The 19,698-nt window shown below is 37.2% G+C and overlaps 1 protein-coding gene across 1 annotated transcript in view; it reads right to left on the bottom strand.

The window, feature by feature from the left end:
- The window catches only part of LOC149806227 (atrial natriuretic peptide-converting enzyme-like), a 212,118-nt gene that overhangs the window by 57,020 nt on the left and 135,400 nt on the right, over positions 1-19,698 (bottom strand). Inside the window, exon 3 of the mRNA XM_089935342.1 lies at positions 8,299-8,346. Coding sequence (XP_089791468.1) covers positions 8,299-8,346 — 48 coding nt within the window. The remainder of the gene's footprint in view (positions 1-8,298; positions 8,347-19,698) is intronic.

Genomic DNA, 19,698 nt, shown 5'->3' with positions numbered 1-19,698 from the left:
AGAACGCAGAAACTCTGTTACTCAAACTACTAAGGCCAAGTTGACCCTGACTTTGGCGCCTCTGGAAAAAGGCGGCAGAGATATTTGATTCTGATTGGTACGTTAGATGAGTGGGCGTGTTCCAACACAAAATTTCATAGGTTTTAATATCGCCCGCATCGAATTTTAATCGGTCTAAGCTTTTCCTACAAGAGGAGACCCAAAGGTTATGACTCCGGACATTTGCAAGAAATTTCCGTAAAACTGTTGTCCAAAAAGGGGACGACTGTCGAAAGAAACCGACGAACTAATTTACCGATTACAGGGAGAAACGTGACAGCAAAGGTAGTGTGACAATTCCATGTAATTTGTTTATGCCATATATAATGCTTTGCTGAAGTTATTTATTTGTATCTGCATGAATCTTTTTTTCTACATGCGTGTAATAATTTGCTTTATGAAGTATAACTGTGTTGAGTCTATGCATAGGAAGTTGTACATTAATCTCCTTTAGATAAGTTTGACGAATTGTTTGAATTTGTCGTCTTGTTTGCATAAGAATTATGTTCTAAGAATTTAATGCATTACATTAGTTAATATGATTACAAGAATCCGTGTGAATTCGGCGAATTTAGAAGATTTCACGTATGATTAAGAATAAGTGTGTATTGACGGAAATGATCTAGTAATTGATTGACGTGATGTATCCTATTTATTCGCTGTGTATGTGGTAATGTGTAAGGTCAAGGCGTAACGAATTAGCCATTTGACTAACTAGGGTCATTATAGGACATGTGGAGTCGATTGATAGCCTTAGCGTCTGTTTAGCACTGATAGTGAAATCTGATAACGAGGGAGAATAATGAAGAATTAACCGTTTCATAAATAACGGGAAATTTAGGTTGTCTCTATTTATATTTATTTAAAAGGGAGAAAATAGCTCCAGAGACGTATGGAACGAATGAGTGATGTTATTCTGAGACCTATACGGAGAAGCAGAGAGAAGAGTGCATTGAGACATATAATCCTGTGACGCAACCCTGCCACGTATTAATTTCTGAAGAAGTATTTTGAGAGTATCCTGAGACGGATGGTAGAAAGTATCATCCTGAGATCAAAGGGTCTGAACAGCGACAGAGGAAGCAAAACAGACTGAGGACGAGCAGGTTATGAAATCGTACAAGACGTTGACTTCGATTGTTTACTCGATCCTATGATGAACTAAATCTATCAGTAACAGATCGACTATCTTATTTAGATCTATTTGCGTTTTCTTTGTATTTCGGTGAAAGTTAAATTTCTAAAAGCAGAGTACATTCCTGATATAATGAATTTTCACAGTGTTTGTATGTAATTGATTAAATTGTTTGTTTACATGTACGGGGGCTCGTGTTGGTTTGTTCTATATACCTGCTCAGATCTCTATCTATCCCACCTATAAGTTTCACCACTTATATTTATATTTACTCGAACCGGGCAATAACATCGAGGGCGGTCAACCCCTAGATAACGAAAACCAAATACGGAGGGACATTCACTCCCCCCCGTGTAACACACACACACACGCACGCACGCGCGCGCGCGCCTTCAATGTATTAATCTATAAGTGCCATGAAGTGTGATAATGTGCTAACAATTAATTACACGAATATAAGCCAAGATGTCCTTACCTAAATTCACTATAATTAAAATTTAATGTTTCTGTCAAACAATATTCTTTTAGAGCACATTTTATTTCCAATGAATAATACATTGAATAAATCAAATTCACCCAAATAAAATAATGAACACAACAGTAAATCTGATTTCTGCTTCAGATGTTATTGCAAGAATGAATAATTTCTCAAATTAACAAGATTATAAATCCCCGTTGCCTGACCTAGGACCCCATTGTTATTTTCTAAAAACATATTGTTTATTTAGTGGAATTTTCCATTCTAGAACACACTGAGATGTTTACAAGATAAAATTAGTTACTTAAATTATAATAAAGAACATGTTAAACACAATGACCTTGACTCAGACTAAGATAATGATCCTATATAACACACACTCTTATAGCGATACATTATTTGTTTACCAAAATTAAAAGTTACTGGTCAGATAGACAACGAACTCGATTTTGTACTTTATAGAAATCATATATTGATGGAGAAAAAGATAATAAACAACACAAAATAATTTTAAATAACACTTCCCTTCATACAAGAAATATTTATACAATAAAGCATTCTTTTAACTATATTCAAACATACACGTGATTAAAATTACAAAAGATGAGGTCTTATGAATGTCGCATACTGTAGATGAAGCAATATGATGCTTCTATACACGTGAAAGTGCACCTGCAACTGGAATATCTTATCGCTTGATGCGCCTAATGTCAATACTGTATTCATGCAATATCAAACACTACCTTAATAATGTGTGATTTTTGTTGTTCATCTTACTAACGAAAGAACGTGGATTGTGATCACCGAATACAACAATCGGAGACGGAGCTGAACTAATATAAACTTCAAAGTGTTGCAAAGCCAACTATCAAAGCCAAACATTCCCTCTAGGTTGTGGGATAATTTCCCTCGTGCCTATTTAATATTCTAGAAAAATAGCACACTGAAGTATCTACACTGTTTGTGTCTTCTTAAAACAATTATCCCCCAATCCGAAGATCACTTGCATCAACATACATTTTAAATGATTGACTGGCATTAGGAACTGAAAGAACTTGTAGGCTAGTATGTATGGCCTTTAACTTATCAAAAGCCTTGCACCATTCATCAACTGCTTTTTACTGATAGACAGAGGGAATTCAGATATATCCTTGAACTCAACGTATGTAGGCTTTACTTGTCCCTATCCCATAACATGTCCTAGAAATGTAACACAAGCACGGAAAAACTCACTTTTACTTAATTAATTGTTAAATTTGCATCATTGAGCCTATCAAAAGAATGGTCTCCAGGTGATCTTCCGAAGTGTCATTGTATAGGATGATATCATCGATTTAAGTGTACAAATATCTAGACCAGATGTAATCACGTTTATTACATTTTGAAAAGTACAAGACAAATCTTTCATCCTAAACTGCAACACGTTATATTGATAAAATCCATCTGGAGTCACAAATGGTGAAATTTTCTTTGTCGGTTCCGTCAGTGGACTTTGCCAGGATCCTTTCAAAAGGTCAAACTTAGTGAAATATTTTGCATTTCCAATTTTGTTAATGCAGTCATCGATTCTTGGCAACCGAAATGAATCTATTTTATCAACACTGTTCACTTTTGTATAGTCGCTGTATATGCGGAATGTATTTTCTGGTTAGTCGAATTAATACGTGGTGAACTACAATAATTTTTGTCGTTCTTCGATGAAATCATTCATTGGACAAAATAATCAAAATCTATCACCAGGCTGAAAGCTCATTTCCTCTGCATTTGTGTCATACCTTATTAACATTTTGATTGAGTAGAATCCAGAATAGATTTTGCAGCCTCATAAGCCTTTGACAACTTGTATTTAAAATTACAAACATATTAATTTATATATCTTCATTTGTATCTCTTTAAATAAATTTGATGGTCCACGGACAGTATGTCTAAAAAGTAGTTCGTAGGGACTAAATCCTAAATATTGTTGAACTGATTCCATAACAGAAAAAAAACAGTAAATGAACGGCTTCGTCAAAATCTGTTTCAGTTTCAAAACAATATTACCGAATCATATTTTCCAATGTTTAATGAACTCTTTCTAAAGCCCATTGACTTTCTTGGTGATATGCAGAAGACTTGAAGTACTGGATGCCTAATTCATGCACAACTTGCTGGAAAATTCCAGACATAAAATTTGACCCTTGATCAGACTGAACAGATTCGGGAAGGCCAAATGGTGAAAACAAACTTTTACCAAATCCTTTACAATAGTCTAGTTGCCTGACTTGATTTTAGGTTAAGAACTGAGGCAATCTACCGTTGTTCTGCTAAATGGTTAGTCAAATGCAGGAATAGACAGCAGACGAGCCATATGTGTCATTTATTGGGTTTTCTTACCATTTTAAAAGTATGACAAGATCTACAATATTTACAAACATCGCTTTTAATTTCTGGTCAGTCTTAGTGATCCCTAAATTATCAGCCAAAGGAGTTTCATGGGTTAAACTAAGAATTTCCTGCCTATACAACATAGGAAAAAAAACTCTGATAGCTAACTGACAACCTTTCACCAGCAGGTACCTCAGGTGTTCTCCATTTTCTCATTACGATCCATGTTGAATAAAATAACAAATATGTACTCGTGTGGCTTCGGTTTCACTAATAGCCCAATGAACCAAATAGGAGATCTCGGGATCTATTTCCTGTTCGACAAGGAGGGACTGTAGTTTGTCATCCAGACAGGAATAAAAGGAATGAGTCGTAAAATGAAGATCAATGTGATTAATACCTTTTGAATGATCCATACCGGTAGCAAAAGTGACCTTATCAAAACCTTAACTCTAAACAACAAATTGTCAGATAAAGGAGTAATTCTCTGATCAACATCCTTCTCGAGAGCTTTATTTGCCACAGGACTAGCAACTGAACAAGCTGGATATACATCAAAGATTCTTTCTCAATAGAATCGATTTTCTGATCCAAACAAGGCTTGTCAGTTACAAGAGGATTAACCACAACCCGATCTCCAGCTAGGTAATTGCTTAGAAATAAAGAAATACATTCAATGGGTAAAGACTTCGCTGTTCGGCTTGTCAAAGGTCCTGATAATAAGTCTAATGACACATTTACACGATGAAGAGGAACATTAACAGAGCCGCAATTTACACCCTGAATAAAACACATTCATTAGAAGAAGACTTCTCACAAAAAACCAAAGTACCTGGTAGTAAAAGACTCTGAGAAGCTCCTGTGTCCCTAAAATTTTAATAGGGATATGATTGGCAGAATCACTAGTAAATGATACAGAACGATTAGACATGAATGGTTCATAGTTTTCCATAAGCTCAGACTGGGATTTGTTTGACCCCATAAATGTATTGCTTTAAATACAAGAAATAAGAGCATTTAGACTAGTCATGTCTTGATTCAGTAGATTTTTTCAATCTGCAGCAATCAAAAATAAAACTCTTTCTTCTTGCATTAGGTGCACGTTGGGAGAGATAAGGATTTCTGATCAGTCTTATCAGAAACTTGATTTCTAAAAGTTGTATCAGTTTGAAATTTGAAGTGCTTGTATGAGAGTCAAATGGTTTTTCACCAACTGCTGATCGGAAGACTTACTGACAAAAGAAACTCCGTGGTCAATGAGTAAAGAAAATCCGTGAGTCAAGGAGTAATCGTCAGCTGAATGAGCAGCATTTTCAGAAGTTTCAACCCTTTTTTCAGTAGGAGTCTTAAAGCCACCATGAACGCAATTCTTGAACTCTCTGATTAATATGTGTTGTAAGAGATTATCGTAGTCTCGACCAACTTTCTTGGCTGAGCATCACTTATCAAATAATTGTTCTCCTTTTGTTTGCGAACTCGACATGGGTTTGTCCAGTTTCTTTTTCACACTTTCTAAACCTCAGTCAATAGATCTCAGGCACCAACTCATAAAACTTCAAGATATATATATATATATATATATATATATATATATATATATATATATATATATATATATATATATATATATATATATATATATATATATATATATATATAAACTATTTTTTATTTCTTGTTTCGCATCAGAAACATCGTATTGTCCGCGGCAAGTTGGAGTAAATAACCCTTTTTCAAGGACTCTAACCTTTCCTTGGTAGGATTAAAAACAAAGTTCTCCACTTTAGATGACATTGTGACAACTTGTTGGTTGCACTATTTATTTCTCAAATATGTAAATTAATAACTGGGACTCAGAAATTTTTTAAAGGAAGTGAATTTAAATTTAAAATGCAAAGTTTTCTGAAGATTTTAGAGAAATTCGTATTCCGTAAACGAGTCCGGAAATTTATATTATTAGGTCTCTTTGATTTTAGAAAAGTAAACTATAAGAGTGAGAAGCAACAATTTTTTGTAAAATTCAGCAAATAACTTATTTCTCTAGAATAAAAAGTAAAAATGAAAAAAGAACATTGCAAATTAAATCTAAATAATCACATAATTATTAGCACAAGTCCTAATCAACAAAGCTATGAATAAACTTAAGTGGTATTCCAAATAATTTTAATGTTGAAAGTATTGACGTGCCTTTAGTGGCCAGTATTCTCTAATGTAATAATGTACCAATGGTATGAATTGTAATGATGTACCGACAGTCTTTTGTCTAATCACAGTAATATTTCCAAGGTTTTCTTGGTTTAATTGACTACAATTCCCTGTTAATGTCTCTTTCCAAGAATATTATAGAACATTTCCAGGGAATATTAATTAAAATAAATAATTCCACCCAAATCAAATCTAACACAACAATAAAACAATTGATTCTGTTGAGATCCTAGCGCTAGAATAAATAATTGCCCCAGTAAGCAAGCTTTCTGCTTCACATAGGCCACACTTAGCATTTTCTAGAAAAAAGAAAACTATTACTTAATGTAAATTTTCATTCGAGGTCGTGCAGTATCGATCCGAAAAACTCGTTCATATTTTCCCATACAAATGCAGTAACCTACAAATATGGATAATCAGATGTTTTAAGTACCAAGAGTCATGCAGATAAATCTCTAAACAGACAAATTGAATACATATAACAATATCATTTAATATGAGTTGATATATACATTGCAATTTTATGAAACGTTGTTCCTTTCCTTGTCTAAGTAAGTCATGATTAACTGATCACATGTCTTGAAGAACGATTCACTCTGACCAGTATGTTTCGCAAGTTACATAAGGGTCTCAATATTTCTTTTAAACAGAGGTATGGAATGTTTGCTGAACAAATAATTTCATTCTTCCTCCAAGAAAAAGCAAAGAATGTAGGGAATACAAACTGCCTCGTAGCTTCTCCTAGACAAGCATGGAATGTATGCAGTACAAAGTCAAAACGTATTTCATATTTCTTTCAATATCAGCATAGAATGTGAGGAACATAATTTGCGTCATAGTTACTGCTGGCAAAAACGGAAGGTATGCAACAAAAAAGTATTTCTTACTTTCTTCAGTAACACGCGCAAAATCTAGGGAACAAACATTTTCTCAAATTATCTTCTTGCCAAACATGGGATGTAACGAACGCATATAAAAAAACTCATAACAATGCGAGTCGCCACTTCAGGTACATTTAACGGATTAAAACAACTGTCTAGTTTCAAAAACGCTTTTGTTAGAAATCATAAAGATTGATTTAAAACTGATAATAAAACTGTTGGGTTCACTGCTCATTATTTTGCTTCATAACTAGATAAGCTTACCACTGGACGTTTTATAGATGATATTCAAGTCAACTGAGGACCCCATCCATTGTCCGTAAACAGCCCCCTATTACTACTGATTAGCGTACCACTGGACATTTTATAGATGATATTCAAGTCAACTGAGGACCCCATCCATTGAACGCTTCATATGTAACTATCACTTTTATGAAGTAAAGCGTGTTTAAAAGTGAAAGATAAAAACAGTCGTAAAGCATTTAGCAATAAGTAAGTGCTAGACAAAATTAGTAAGTACTGGAAACAATAAGTAAGTGCTAGACAAAATAAGTAAGTACTGGAAACAATAAGTAAGTACTAGACAAAATAAGTAAGTACTGGACACAATAAGTAAGTACTAGACAAAATAAGTAAGCAACTAATACATTACTAATAATAGTAATTCCATATATATATATATATTCCATATATATATATATATATATATTTTTTTTTTTTAAATTTATTTTCTTTACTTCTAATAAGCGTGTATTATACATAATACAAATATTACTAAAACTGTTTATCTCTATTTGTTAATAAATTGTATATATATATATATATATATATATATATATATATATATATATATATATATATATATATATATATATATATATATATATATATATATAACGTAAAACTAACTCTGATTATAAAATAAAGCTATTGAAAGAAAATCAGTGACAAAATTCGAACATTTTTAGTGATTATATTAAATTATACAGAAATCGTGAAGACGATGTTTTGTCAGCTTGCAGAAAATACGTACCTCAATCGAAAAAAAAATCAATATATTAAGTTCATTGTAGTACGATTTACTTTCGGTTTGGTGCTAGTAAAATCTAGATCTAACACGACTCACACACTAGCAAAAGCAAACGAGTTCTATTAAGGGAAAATACAGTTACTTATGTATGTGTACAATATACCTTTTTCTGTAACTTTCTGAGTGGATTCCATTTGCTTATTTCTTTCTTCTGAAAAGAAAAAAATATATATATTTTAGCAATTCACTAGTTTAAAATAAATGCTTGGTGAAAATTTAGCTAGGAATGTACGATACAGAAACATATGTATTGCTCACTTCCGATTGGAATATATATATATATATATATATATATATATATATATATATATATATATATATATATATATATATATATATATATATCGTATAGTGTGAATGACCTAACGAGTTTAAGGTTCAAGATAAGCTGAAGCCGATGGCATTTTCATGTTTAAATATAATCTAGATTGGCCATATGAAATAGTGCTGTCATTTACTTATAATATTAATTCTGATTATTTGTATAGCGCCAGACTAAAGTACATTGCAAAATGTAAGACCAATCAATGCAGAGTATACTACCTTCACCAACAATATCCATTTCAACGAGTTCAATAAGCATCGGTTTAATATAGCTTAGTATAAGAAAATTATTTAAAGAATCATTTCTCAACCACTGTCAGATATCATCGAGCAGCAGGGAGGGCGAATCCTACAAGTTACTTTTCCGAGATACCCCATCCACGGAAACTATTCCTCGATAGAGGGCTTATTTCGACGAAATAACACTTTTATTCAGAAAACGAGACAAAAAAAAATGTCCTTGAAAATGCTTTGTATTTCCGCTGATATAACGCGAGTTACTTCAATAAATCCGACTCGTATCCGACATAATTTCCACGGTGAGGTATCATCGAAAAATCAGGTGTAGTTTGCGCCCCCCTGCTGCTCTACGAAGACGAAGATTTCCAAGAAAACATTTTTATGTCAGCCATACAGTGTACCAAGTCCGATACGGTATCGTGTCCGCGGGTCGTGTAAATTTATTGTCACAAATCCATGCGGGGTTCTTTGAGCGCGACTAAAGAAATTTTTGAATTTATTTATGTCCATATCACCGCTACACCATGTCTGATGAATATTTCTCAGCGTGTGAACATCAACTCCATTAAACACCGCAAGAAGATTACAGTTATCCCTGATTACTTTAGGAATTTGTGTATAACGCTGAGTAACATAAATCACATCAGTGTTTTTATGACGACCTCGTGAAAATATTCTTGCAGGATTTTTTTGCTTGTCCAGCATCACATCATCATACACTACTAGGTTATTTATTTCCCCGTTAAGGTCTTCCACGGACGGAGCTTCTTCAATATCAGTTATAAATTCAACAACATCCTCGCCGTCTTCACTCAGCGCTTTTGCACTCTCATTAAAATCTTTTATAACATCATAACAACGTTGATCATCCACAGACGGAGCTATCAAGTATAGTTTGTCCCATTTCATCCACTTCATTATCAAGTTCAGCAACAGCTGTGTTTTACCTGAACCGGATGGCCCAATTATAATCGCGCGGATAGAGTTTGGTAGCACTGAATTATGCTTAACTGGCTCCTTTCTTCGCGTCGCAGAAAAATCTGTAATTTCCATTTGTATATAAAGAATAATAATTATGGATCTATATTGTGTGAAGTGTAAGGCACGAACCCCTACAAACGACATAACAACCATTACAACAAAAAATAACAGACAAGCACTTTCTGGTAAGTGTGCGCAATGTGGCACAAAAAAATTTAGATTTCAAAAAAAAAGCCTGACAAAGTCAGCGGAGGTGACATCGCAGCAACCCTCGGACGACTTCCAGGTACCCCTTGGGCTAAATATCCCGGAGAAAAGCATCTCCCAGGATACAATTACTGCGGTCCAGGGACACGACTAGATATCAGACTTGATGAACAATCTAAACCAAAACCGGGAGAGTATCCGATAAACGCTATCGACGCAGCGTGTCACATACATGATGTTGCTTATCGAAGTAAAGATCTACAAGACAGGCATATCGCGGATGTGAAATTAATTCATGCACTAAGCTCCATAAAAAATAAATCATTTAAGGAGTCACTCGCTAATTGGTTAATAAGATCAGCGATGAAATCTAAATTAGCATTAGGCGCTGGATAATTAATAACAATGGAAGCGATTTATTATTCCCCGGCCGGATACTGGAGAGGTAACTCAGCAATTAATAAACTCGCCAGCGCAGCAAAAGTAACACGCAAGGTTGCCAAAAAATGGCTGTCAAAACAAGCAATATGGCAAATCTACTTACCACCACCTCGACAAATCAATTTTGCACATTTTGATGTTAGTACCCCCAATGAAGTTCATCAGGCTGACATACTATTCCTGCCTCATGATACTGTCCGTAGAAAAACATACAAATACGCGCTAACAGTAGTTGATGTTGCTAGTAGATACAAAGAAGCAGAACCGTTAGCGACTAAAACAGCCGCTGAAGTTGCTTCTGCGTTCAAACGAATTTATCAGCGAGGACCTCTAAGCTGGCCCCGATTATTACAAGTTGATCCTGGTAAAGAATTTCAGGGTGCGGTGTCATCACTGACAAAGCAGCATAACGTTACCATACGACGAGGACATACTGAAATTCATCGGGATCAGGCAATTGTTGAGCGATTTAATAGAACACTCGCTGAGAGATTATTCGGATACCAGTACGCGAGGGAATTCATTTACGATACGAGATCTCGTGAATGGGTTGCAAGACTGCCAAACGTGATAGCCGCACTGAATAATGAAATTACCAGAACAACAAACATGAGACCTGTAAATGCAATCACAAAAAAATATATACCCCGCGTCAGTGAACGTGTTTCAACGCAGCCAACGACGCTAGCGTCCCCGTTGCTGGGTAATGTCACCGTTAGGTATTTATACGAACCCGGCGAACTCGAAGGAGGAAAAAAAAGAGCAACCGATCCCACATGGAGTGTTACCACACACAAGATATCCAGCATAACCAGATCAACTGGGGGAAACGCAATCTACAGATTAGATTCGACTGCTCCTCAGCGTGGATTCACACGCGAGCAACTTCAGGTGATTCCCACGGATACACAATTACCACCTCGATCACTTAAATAACTGCAGCAACACCTCTGCGTCGATTACACTCAAGACAGGTCAGCATTACATTTTCACGCGTATGACCGAGATTGCTGTCTATTCTATCCACTGTAAATTGTCTTGGGTCGTTTTTCGGATACTGCCACAGCAATAAACAATTACAACTCGCACAGTGATTATTCTGACGCTCACGTAACGACAACACAGCGTTGATATCCAGGTTAAACTCTCTATTATTTTTCTTGTCACTTTGTCGGTAACTGTCTAATTTTTTTCTTATTTGATCTTTTTGCGTTAACTCAACAACGGCTGACTTCGTTGACGTATCTAATACAATTCTTCGTAACTGAGCCATCTTTCTTACTCTGGACACGGCTAAATAAACTAAATTTGACCATTCGATGCGGTCATCAACGATCCAAACAGTTGTATCAGAAATAGTTAATCCTTGTGCTGAATGAATCGTCATAGCATATCCTAGTGTCCACGGTGATTTATTTATTGCTAATGCATCTTCGACCGCATCGACGTTAACTGTTACTATATCATTCAATACTAAATTTTGTTTCTCTGGTTTTCCGGGAATATCAACATCAATATTCTGCAATCGTGTATCATCTGGTCTATAACATAACGGCACTTCCAACGTTGGAAATTTCTGCCGCTGTAACTGAAATAGTCGCCGCTGAAGTGTATCTCTGACTGATTTTCTACTTGCAACAATTAAATCATCTGGTTTCCACGCCGTTAAAAAGTTATCAAATGAAGTCTCTGGAATTATTTCACGCATTATTTCACATTGGACTTTATTGGTTTGTAGCCTAATTAGTTTTTTAAACTCCTTTAATGTGTGATCAAGCGCTCTGATGTCATCACGCATTTCCTCGTAATAATCAACAAACCCTCTCAACCATTCGTGGGGAGATTCGCCGACAAATGGTGGTGGTTGACCATGATCGCCGCACATCACAACTGCGGTATTTTTCGTTAACAACCACGTCAGGAACCGTTGTAATGTATCCAGCGGCACAGTGTCTATTTCATCCCAGATGATTTTCTCCGGGATATACTTCGTTCCCATTCGCGTAGGAGTCCATGTACCGCCGCTGTATTTGAAAAAGCCGTGATAAGTGCAGGCCTTTACTCCGCGTTGTATCATTTCTCTGGCAAGTCTGTGTGTTGGTGTTAGCACGACCAAATCAGAATCGCGAAATAGTTCGATTGCACGAGTTGTCTTACCACAGCCTCCAGGTCCGTTCAAATAAACTGTTCTGTGTCTAGCAATTGGATCGTACACAGAAGGCAACGACAAAGTTGTCCACGACAAGGTTGTTGATTTACGATATTCATCTTTAATTTCAACATCAGCTGATTCACAGTACGCGTGCAACTCTTCCTTTTTTACTCGCCATGTTCCCCATTGATCATCCGATGTTGGTAAATCTAACGCTGTTAAATCGTCTTCGTTAATATAAAACGAATCTGTTGCAACCCTTACCGCGAAGGGAACTCTATTCACCATCGACAATAAATTTATAGAAACATAAGCCAGCATAGAGGATCTCAAATGAGTGTACTGAGCTGAATCGCCGTCGATATAACTAACAACTGTTCCTAATCGTTTTCCAGGCATCCCCGGCAATGATATTATTATATCCTCGCGGCTACAAAATGTATCTTTCGCAGTAGTATCAGCGATAATGAAATTTAATTCTTCTTCATCCATAATTAATCGACTGTGATGTCGTTTATGATCATATGCTCCACCTTGAGTAAATTTACCTATCAATCTTCGGCCGAGATCTTTACAGTTGCGCTCATCATGTTTATACGCCAGTGTGCGTAATTCTTCTTCAGACGCTGTAGGATAATTTAATTTTAAGACAGAATAACACGCAGTATCAGTTGGAGTTGGTAACCAAACTGAGGTTTGTTTTGAGTAACAAATAATCCCCTCACTGACAACAACAGATGTTAGTATTGTTTTGTCAACCATAAACCGCAACAACGGAAACGGCACCCACTTCCTTTCGTGGAAATGTCTGCCAAACCAAGCATAATTAATAGGATGTAACCGTGTTGCAAATTCGAACGATTCCACGCGAGCAAATCCAGTCAGGTCAAAATCAGGTAAAGGTCCGTTAATAGCTACTCTTGTCATTAAATTTGTGGGATGTTCAAATCGTTTAAAGTATTCAGCGCATTCGCCATAGCCAAGAAAACTTCCTGGATAGCACGCAATCATATCCACCGATACCATATTATCACTAACAAATACACTATTCCATAAACCGCCGTGTCCGTATTCGATGCAACTCTGCTGAACATTCTCGAGAAAACTCTTCATGGTTGGTTTCCAATTATTTTTTTGTCGTGCTATATGTGCGGCAACACTTGGAACAGTAAAACAATTAGTTAGTAATTGATCAACTTGCTCAGTTGAATATTTTTCTGTGAGCGCTTTCATTTCATTTTGTAACTCCGCAGTTCTATATATTTCTCCGTTCGGGGTCACGAACTGGTCATAATCACCAACTTCAGAACTTCTAAACAACCATACCGATACCGGATCGGTTTTACTCATTTGATAAATACAATCAAACATACCCGCGGAATAATACCTTATAACACGATCGCGTGGAAATATTTTAACTGATTCCGTCCAGGCGTGGCTGTTATGATCAATAATTGTTATTGAAGCTCCACTACGGTTGTATTTCGATTTATACAATTCCTCGCCTGTTAGCGATAATACCGTTATAGGAAATCTTAATAATTTTTCTAGCGCGGCAACATCCTTAATTGTGGCCCCTGTATCTTTGACTCGATTAGCCCATGTTGTTATTTTATTTTTTCTGATCTCAGTTAGACCATTTCCACGTGCTGCGTTTTTAAAATGTTCCATTACTCGCTCAGCTACACAATTTAACATTACTGATGTTTTCATTGGCGTGAGTTTATCTACACTTGGTTTCTTTATCGGATATATTCCGTAAACGACTGCAGTTACTGGATACGATCTGGCGTAATACGGTATATCAACCCCCGTCAACATTCCTGGTCTAGAATTATTGCTCAACAAAATAGTTTTCCTTTTAATGTCAAGGATAGGATCATTTTTATCACTGATAATCCACGTGTCATCGTCGTTTTCGTTGACCACTTTGACAATAAATTTTATCTGTATGAAATATCTTCTATCGTCGAGATACCCAATTATGTTACGCGCGATTGTATCGTTCATGGTAGCATCAATGATAACGCTCGCGTCGGGGATAATTTTATATGTCGACCACACATGTGCGGCACCATCACGACGAAACTCTTCCTTGGCATTCTTGATAACACCAAGCAGTTCCTTTAACTCTCTTCGTCGACGATCAGTGGTTAACCGGTCAAGATCGAATCGACCGCCTGCGGGTTTTATTCTGGATAGTCTTTCAAAACTCATTATTATAATTAAGACAAGTATTTAAATAGACAAAAATATTATATATAATGAACGGAAACTCAAAGAGTTTCTCTGGAAATGCAAAGAGTTTCTCATGCAAGTGGATTAAACTAAATTCATCAGCGCCGTGTAGCAGACGTTGCAGAGGCGAATACTGTGGACAACATGCTCAACAGGTCCGCGGTGGGAGTCTAGGACCGATACCGTGTATCAGATGCGGCATTGGAGTACGAGGAAAAACGCAATTATGTTCAGCGTGTGGGGGGAAACGCTATCGAGAACTAAAACGGTATTATGATAAAAAAAATCCAGACTCGAACACTCTCTCGGAGCGTGATTACATAAATAAGTTTTCAGACAAATTATGAATTAGACAAATGATTTGCTTATAGTATAATGAATCAAGAATTCGTCCCCGAACAAGAATTTGTTCCACATCCAACTATTCCAAATTATGAGGCAAACCGAGATGGCATAGTGAGAAACTACAGGCTGAGGAAACAAGTTGGTACAGTTGATAATGCTGGTTATTTAAGATTTACTGCCACGTGCTCAAAGAGGTATTTATGTCATCGTTTCGTCTATGAATGTTTCTTTGGAGTGATCCCTAAGGGTTTTGTCATTGATCACATTAACGGTAACATACTTGATAACTCTATAAACAATCTTCGCGTGGTCACTCAGAGCAAGAACTGCCTACTGGGTAACACAGGGCGTTGTAAAACAGTTGCAAGAAGAGCTATTAAATCTATAAACGCAATTACAGGTGAAGAAATTGTATTCCAGTCAATAAACGCCGCCGGTAGGTATTTCGGTATTTGTTCACCTGTTGTACAGCATGTCGCAACCGGGATCCACAAAACAGCATTTTCAAAGAAGCTCAAACAGAAGATTTCATTCTGTTATATAACTCTTATCGCTGACACAAACGACGATAACTCCTCCACGAGTGTGTAACGCTTTGCAGAGTTGTCGTTGCTGGTCAGAGGATTTGCTCCCCCTAAGAAAGCCACCTTGATAAAATATTTTATCGAGTTCATAACATGTAATCATTTATTTACCGTAGAATATATATTTTTTTACAAACAATATCCTCGTTTTACTGAATATATCCGACTGTTTTGCTCTTCTGTGCTTGTTATATGACCGCGCTTAAGAAAACATACAATTAAAATATTTTAAACAAGTCCCGCCCACTGCTAGAGCGAATTTCCAACTCGCAAGTAACAGTTGGGTTATATACGAAATCGCTCCCTAAGACCTTTGGGTCGATCGAAAGTCAGCAGCGCAAGCAAAACCATAAATTAAATCCGCCAATGGCGGGTGTTTTTACACCATCCAATGGTCGATTCAATGGATGGTTTTGCTCTGCTGCTGATCGTAGAAAATGACCCACCTGTGTATGTTTGTGTCGTCATAGGATAAGGTCTCGGGATAAGATTACATGTTCATTGTGCCTTTGCCTGCTATGACACTCGAATCAGAGGTTAAAGGTTGTTCTGTGTTGTATCGTCCCCCCCCGAGCTTCTAGACCGTTATTTGACGATCTAGAAGTTCCTCATGGGGTGAGTGACCCCCAAAAATAAACAGATAGATGGATGCATAAAGCTCTACGTCACCTGGGTGCCCACCAATAGAAACATTCAGAAAGAGTGTTGGCCAAAAATAAACGGTAACATGAGGTGCCTAAGGGAAAAATCACAACACGAAGGTCTAATATAAGACCAAGAAAAAAAAATCCTAACAAAGGACTCATGAAAGAACCGTAGGCCGGTGAAGAGTACCCAGTAAGTGATAACCGCTCATCATCTATCTGTTTATTTTTGTTTTTGGTGATGCTAGCACGAGAAACTCGAAGAGTTTCCACGCTCATGCAAAGCATTTCTCTGGAAGTCCAAGGGACTTCTCATGCATTTAAAAATATAAAAATATATAATAATATGAATCACGAAAATATAAATACCATACTTGTTGAAATTAAAGAATTACAACAGCGAGGTTTTAATATTTTACTAGACACTGAAACAATTATGTCAGATTTTGAATCCTTGAATGAGCTATCACAATCGGGGAAGAACAATCTCCCTGCCAGATATAGGTTCATTAAGGGTTTGCAAGATCGCATTTACAGATCACTTGCCGGGATAACTGAAAATCAGGTATCTGAATTTATTCCACTGTGCCGTGCAGTTGAGAAGATTCGTCTTGTATTGTCAAGCGAGTATGAGACTCGAAAATTAATTAGCACCAGGGTGAGACGGTTAAAAGGTTATATAAAGAATCTAGACACGGAAATGCCTTGCATTTCTGACGAAAATACTAGTATTTGTGACTACGAGGCCGACAAGGAAGTATAAACCGCATAGCGTGTGACTCACAGCACAAAGTGAAAGTAGAACCTGAGAAACGCTAGCCCCCCGCTTGGAGTGTAAAGCACATTTCCACGGGTAAAAAAAAAGTGTATTATTTTTTTTGCCCGAGCGTGGAAACTCTTCGAGTTTCTCATGCTAGCATCGCCAGAAACTCAAAGCATTTCTCTGGAAGTCCAAAGGACTTCTCAAGGGCGTTTTCAGAGTGTGAAACTCAAAGAGTTTTCGAAATGTTTTACATGAGAAGTCCTTAGACTTCCAGGATTTGCTCGAGCGTTTCAACATCAATACAACAATGAGAATAGTTCATAATCTGTTCTCGTTGACACCAAGCTGTGATCATATGATTTTGCTGTAGCTGTGTTAATTGTGACGACGTTAACAAGAAGTCTTCGTCACCATACACGTCAATAACTATTTTAACGGGGAAATACTGTTCTGGGGGCTGACTCTTTGAGTTTCCAGAAACGCTAGCGTTTCCAAATGCGGTTTTTATTGCCTCGTGAAGAATTTGCTTATCATGAATATGAACTCGTGCGTGAATGTATTCACACATTATATACAACTGTTTTTTTTTAAATGCGTGAGCGATGCTAGCATCGCCAGAGAAACGCTATGCGTGGAAACTCTTCCAGAAATGCTTTGCATTTCCAATTTCAGGACTTCACCAGTAAGTTCACGGAGACAGTCTCGCCACGCAGGTCCAACAAATCCCCCCGTTGGTCGACGAGTTTGAAATTTATCGTTGACAACCACGGATTATTACACCGCAGATAGACCACATTGATTGGTTCTTGCACAATCAGAAAACCGGGGGGGTCTTTTGGTGTGAACGTATACAGGATAAACCCCTGTTGGGCCGTCGTTGTGTCAGCGCTAGCGCTGTAGCTACCGTCGATGACGTCACATACAAGATTGACCGCAATAACATCTGTGATATTTACGATCCCGGGTGAGATGTGTCTGCCATCGGATGCTGTACTGTTGTCGTGTCTTAAAATAACAGGTTGTGGTTTTGTTCGCGTGTACGTGGCAGAAATATCTTCGAAAGATTCCGCGATGAGATCCTGGACTGATTTTCGTAGCGCAGGTGCGTTATATCCAGGAAATTTAAAATCTGGAATATCCTTCACGGGAATACCATATCGGGTTGCAAATTCTAATCTAGTTTGCTGTCCATATTCCCCAAAGACATTCCGAGGATCCTCCTTAAACGCATCCGGATCCCCGAGATCCAACAACAACTGAATTATTTTTAGATTTATGATTTCCATCGCGGATGCGAGTTTGTTTAGTTTTTCTATGGTTGTGATAATGTCACCGCGTGGTCTTGTCGTATCGGAAATATAATCTTGAAAATATCCCCGCAACAATTGTAGCTGTTGTTGATGTTCGGTCTTGATCGGAATAAAAAATTTAGATTCTATATCATCAAATTTGTAAATATCTGCAATGTTGGTTCCATCATCACGTGGAACCTCGACACTCCAAAAATTGAATATATCATTTGGTGCCCTAAGATTTCCCCCCCTTTTCTTTTCTTTTGTTAGTAATCTATCTGCAAGGGAAAAATAATTGCTGTACGCGAGGTCGTGTATTTCTTCCTTGGTGGTCATAAAATCCGATTTTTTAGGTTTTGGTGGACCCGGTTCGACCTCGGGTCGTTTTTGTGGCCATCCTAATACTGTTCGAAGAGAGCTGCTATAAATATCCACGGCGTATCCCGGTGTTGAGATTTCAATGACCGCAGACAGCGTTGGTTCATGAGCTGTTATAGATATTTTGGCTTCCTTGCCGGTGATTCGTTTTATTTGGTGTTGTATCTCATTATTGATTTCTTCGATCTGATAACTCCCAGTGGGTAGCGTAATTGTATCCCAGTCGAATTCGTCAGAGTCGGCTTTGGTTTTCCACGAAAACACAAACGAATTATTTGGCTGCAGATCACCAAATGATGCCGCTCTGACATTAGGCCAGCTGTGATACGCACTGAGCTTCGACAACGCGATTTCGTTCACACGAATTGGAGTTCGAAAATTAATGCTGAATTCTGGTGTCGTCGAGGACACTGAGATCATTGTGGTCCTTACCGGTGTTGTGTTTGTGACTATTTGTTGAAGTAGTTCCTGTGGCGTTGCCATCAGTGACATTATTTATTTGTTTAGTTTTCAAATAGTCATTGTACGCATCTGACATTAGTTTGAATTCAGAATCTGATATCAACGCGGCGTCGCTGGATTGCGCGTCTAACGATGATGATATCAGCGATGATAATTTCTGATATGCGGTCGTGGCTGTATTTAATTTTGTCGTGTAATCGTGTAATTTTGTGTTAGCACACGAGGATATTTTTTTTGCTATGATGCCGAAAACTCCTGCCGTGGTTGTGGTCGCACAAACAGAGATCGTGGCGGCGACTGCAATTACCGGAGTGACCGCTGATAGTATTACTCCCGCGGATGCAACAACGGCAGATACTGAATAAACCGCGATGTCTAACACTGTTATGCGGCGCTTGTATTTTTTTACTTTTTGACTGGTTACTTCGATGACAGTTTTTAACTCAGATTGC

The sequence above is a fragment of the Sinohyriopsis cumingii genome, chromosome 2 (genome assembly GCF_028554795.1).
Source record: "Sinohyriopsis cumingii isolate HCF-2022 chromosome 2, ASM2855479v2, whole genome shotgun sequence".
Lineage (NCBI taxonomy): Eukaryota > Metazoa > Mollusca > Bivalvia > Unionida > Unionidae > Sinohyriopsis > Sinohyriopsis cumingii.
Note: the sequence above shows the minus strand (reverse complement) of the source record. Positions and strands in the feature narration are given on the sequence as shown.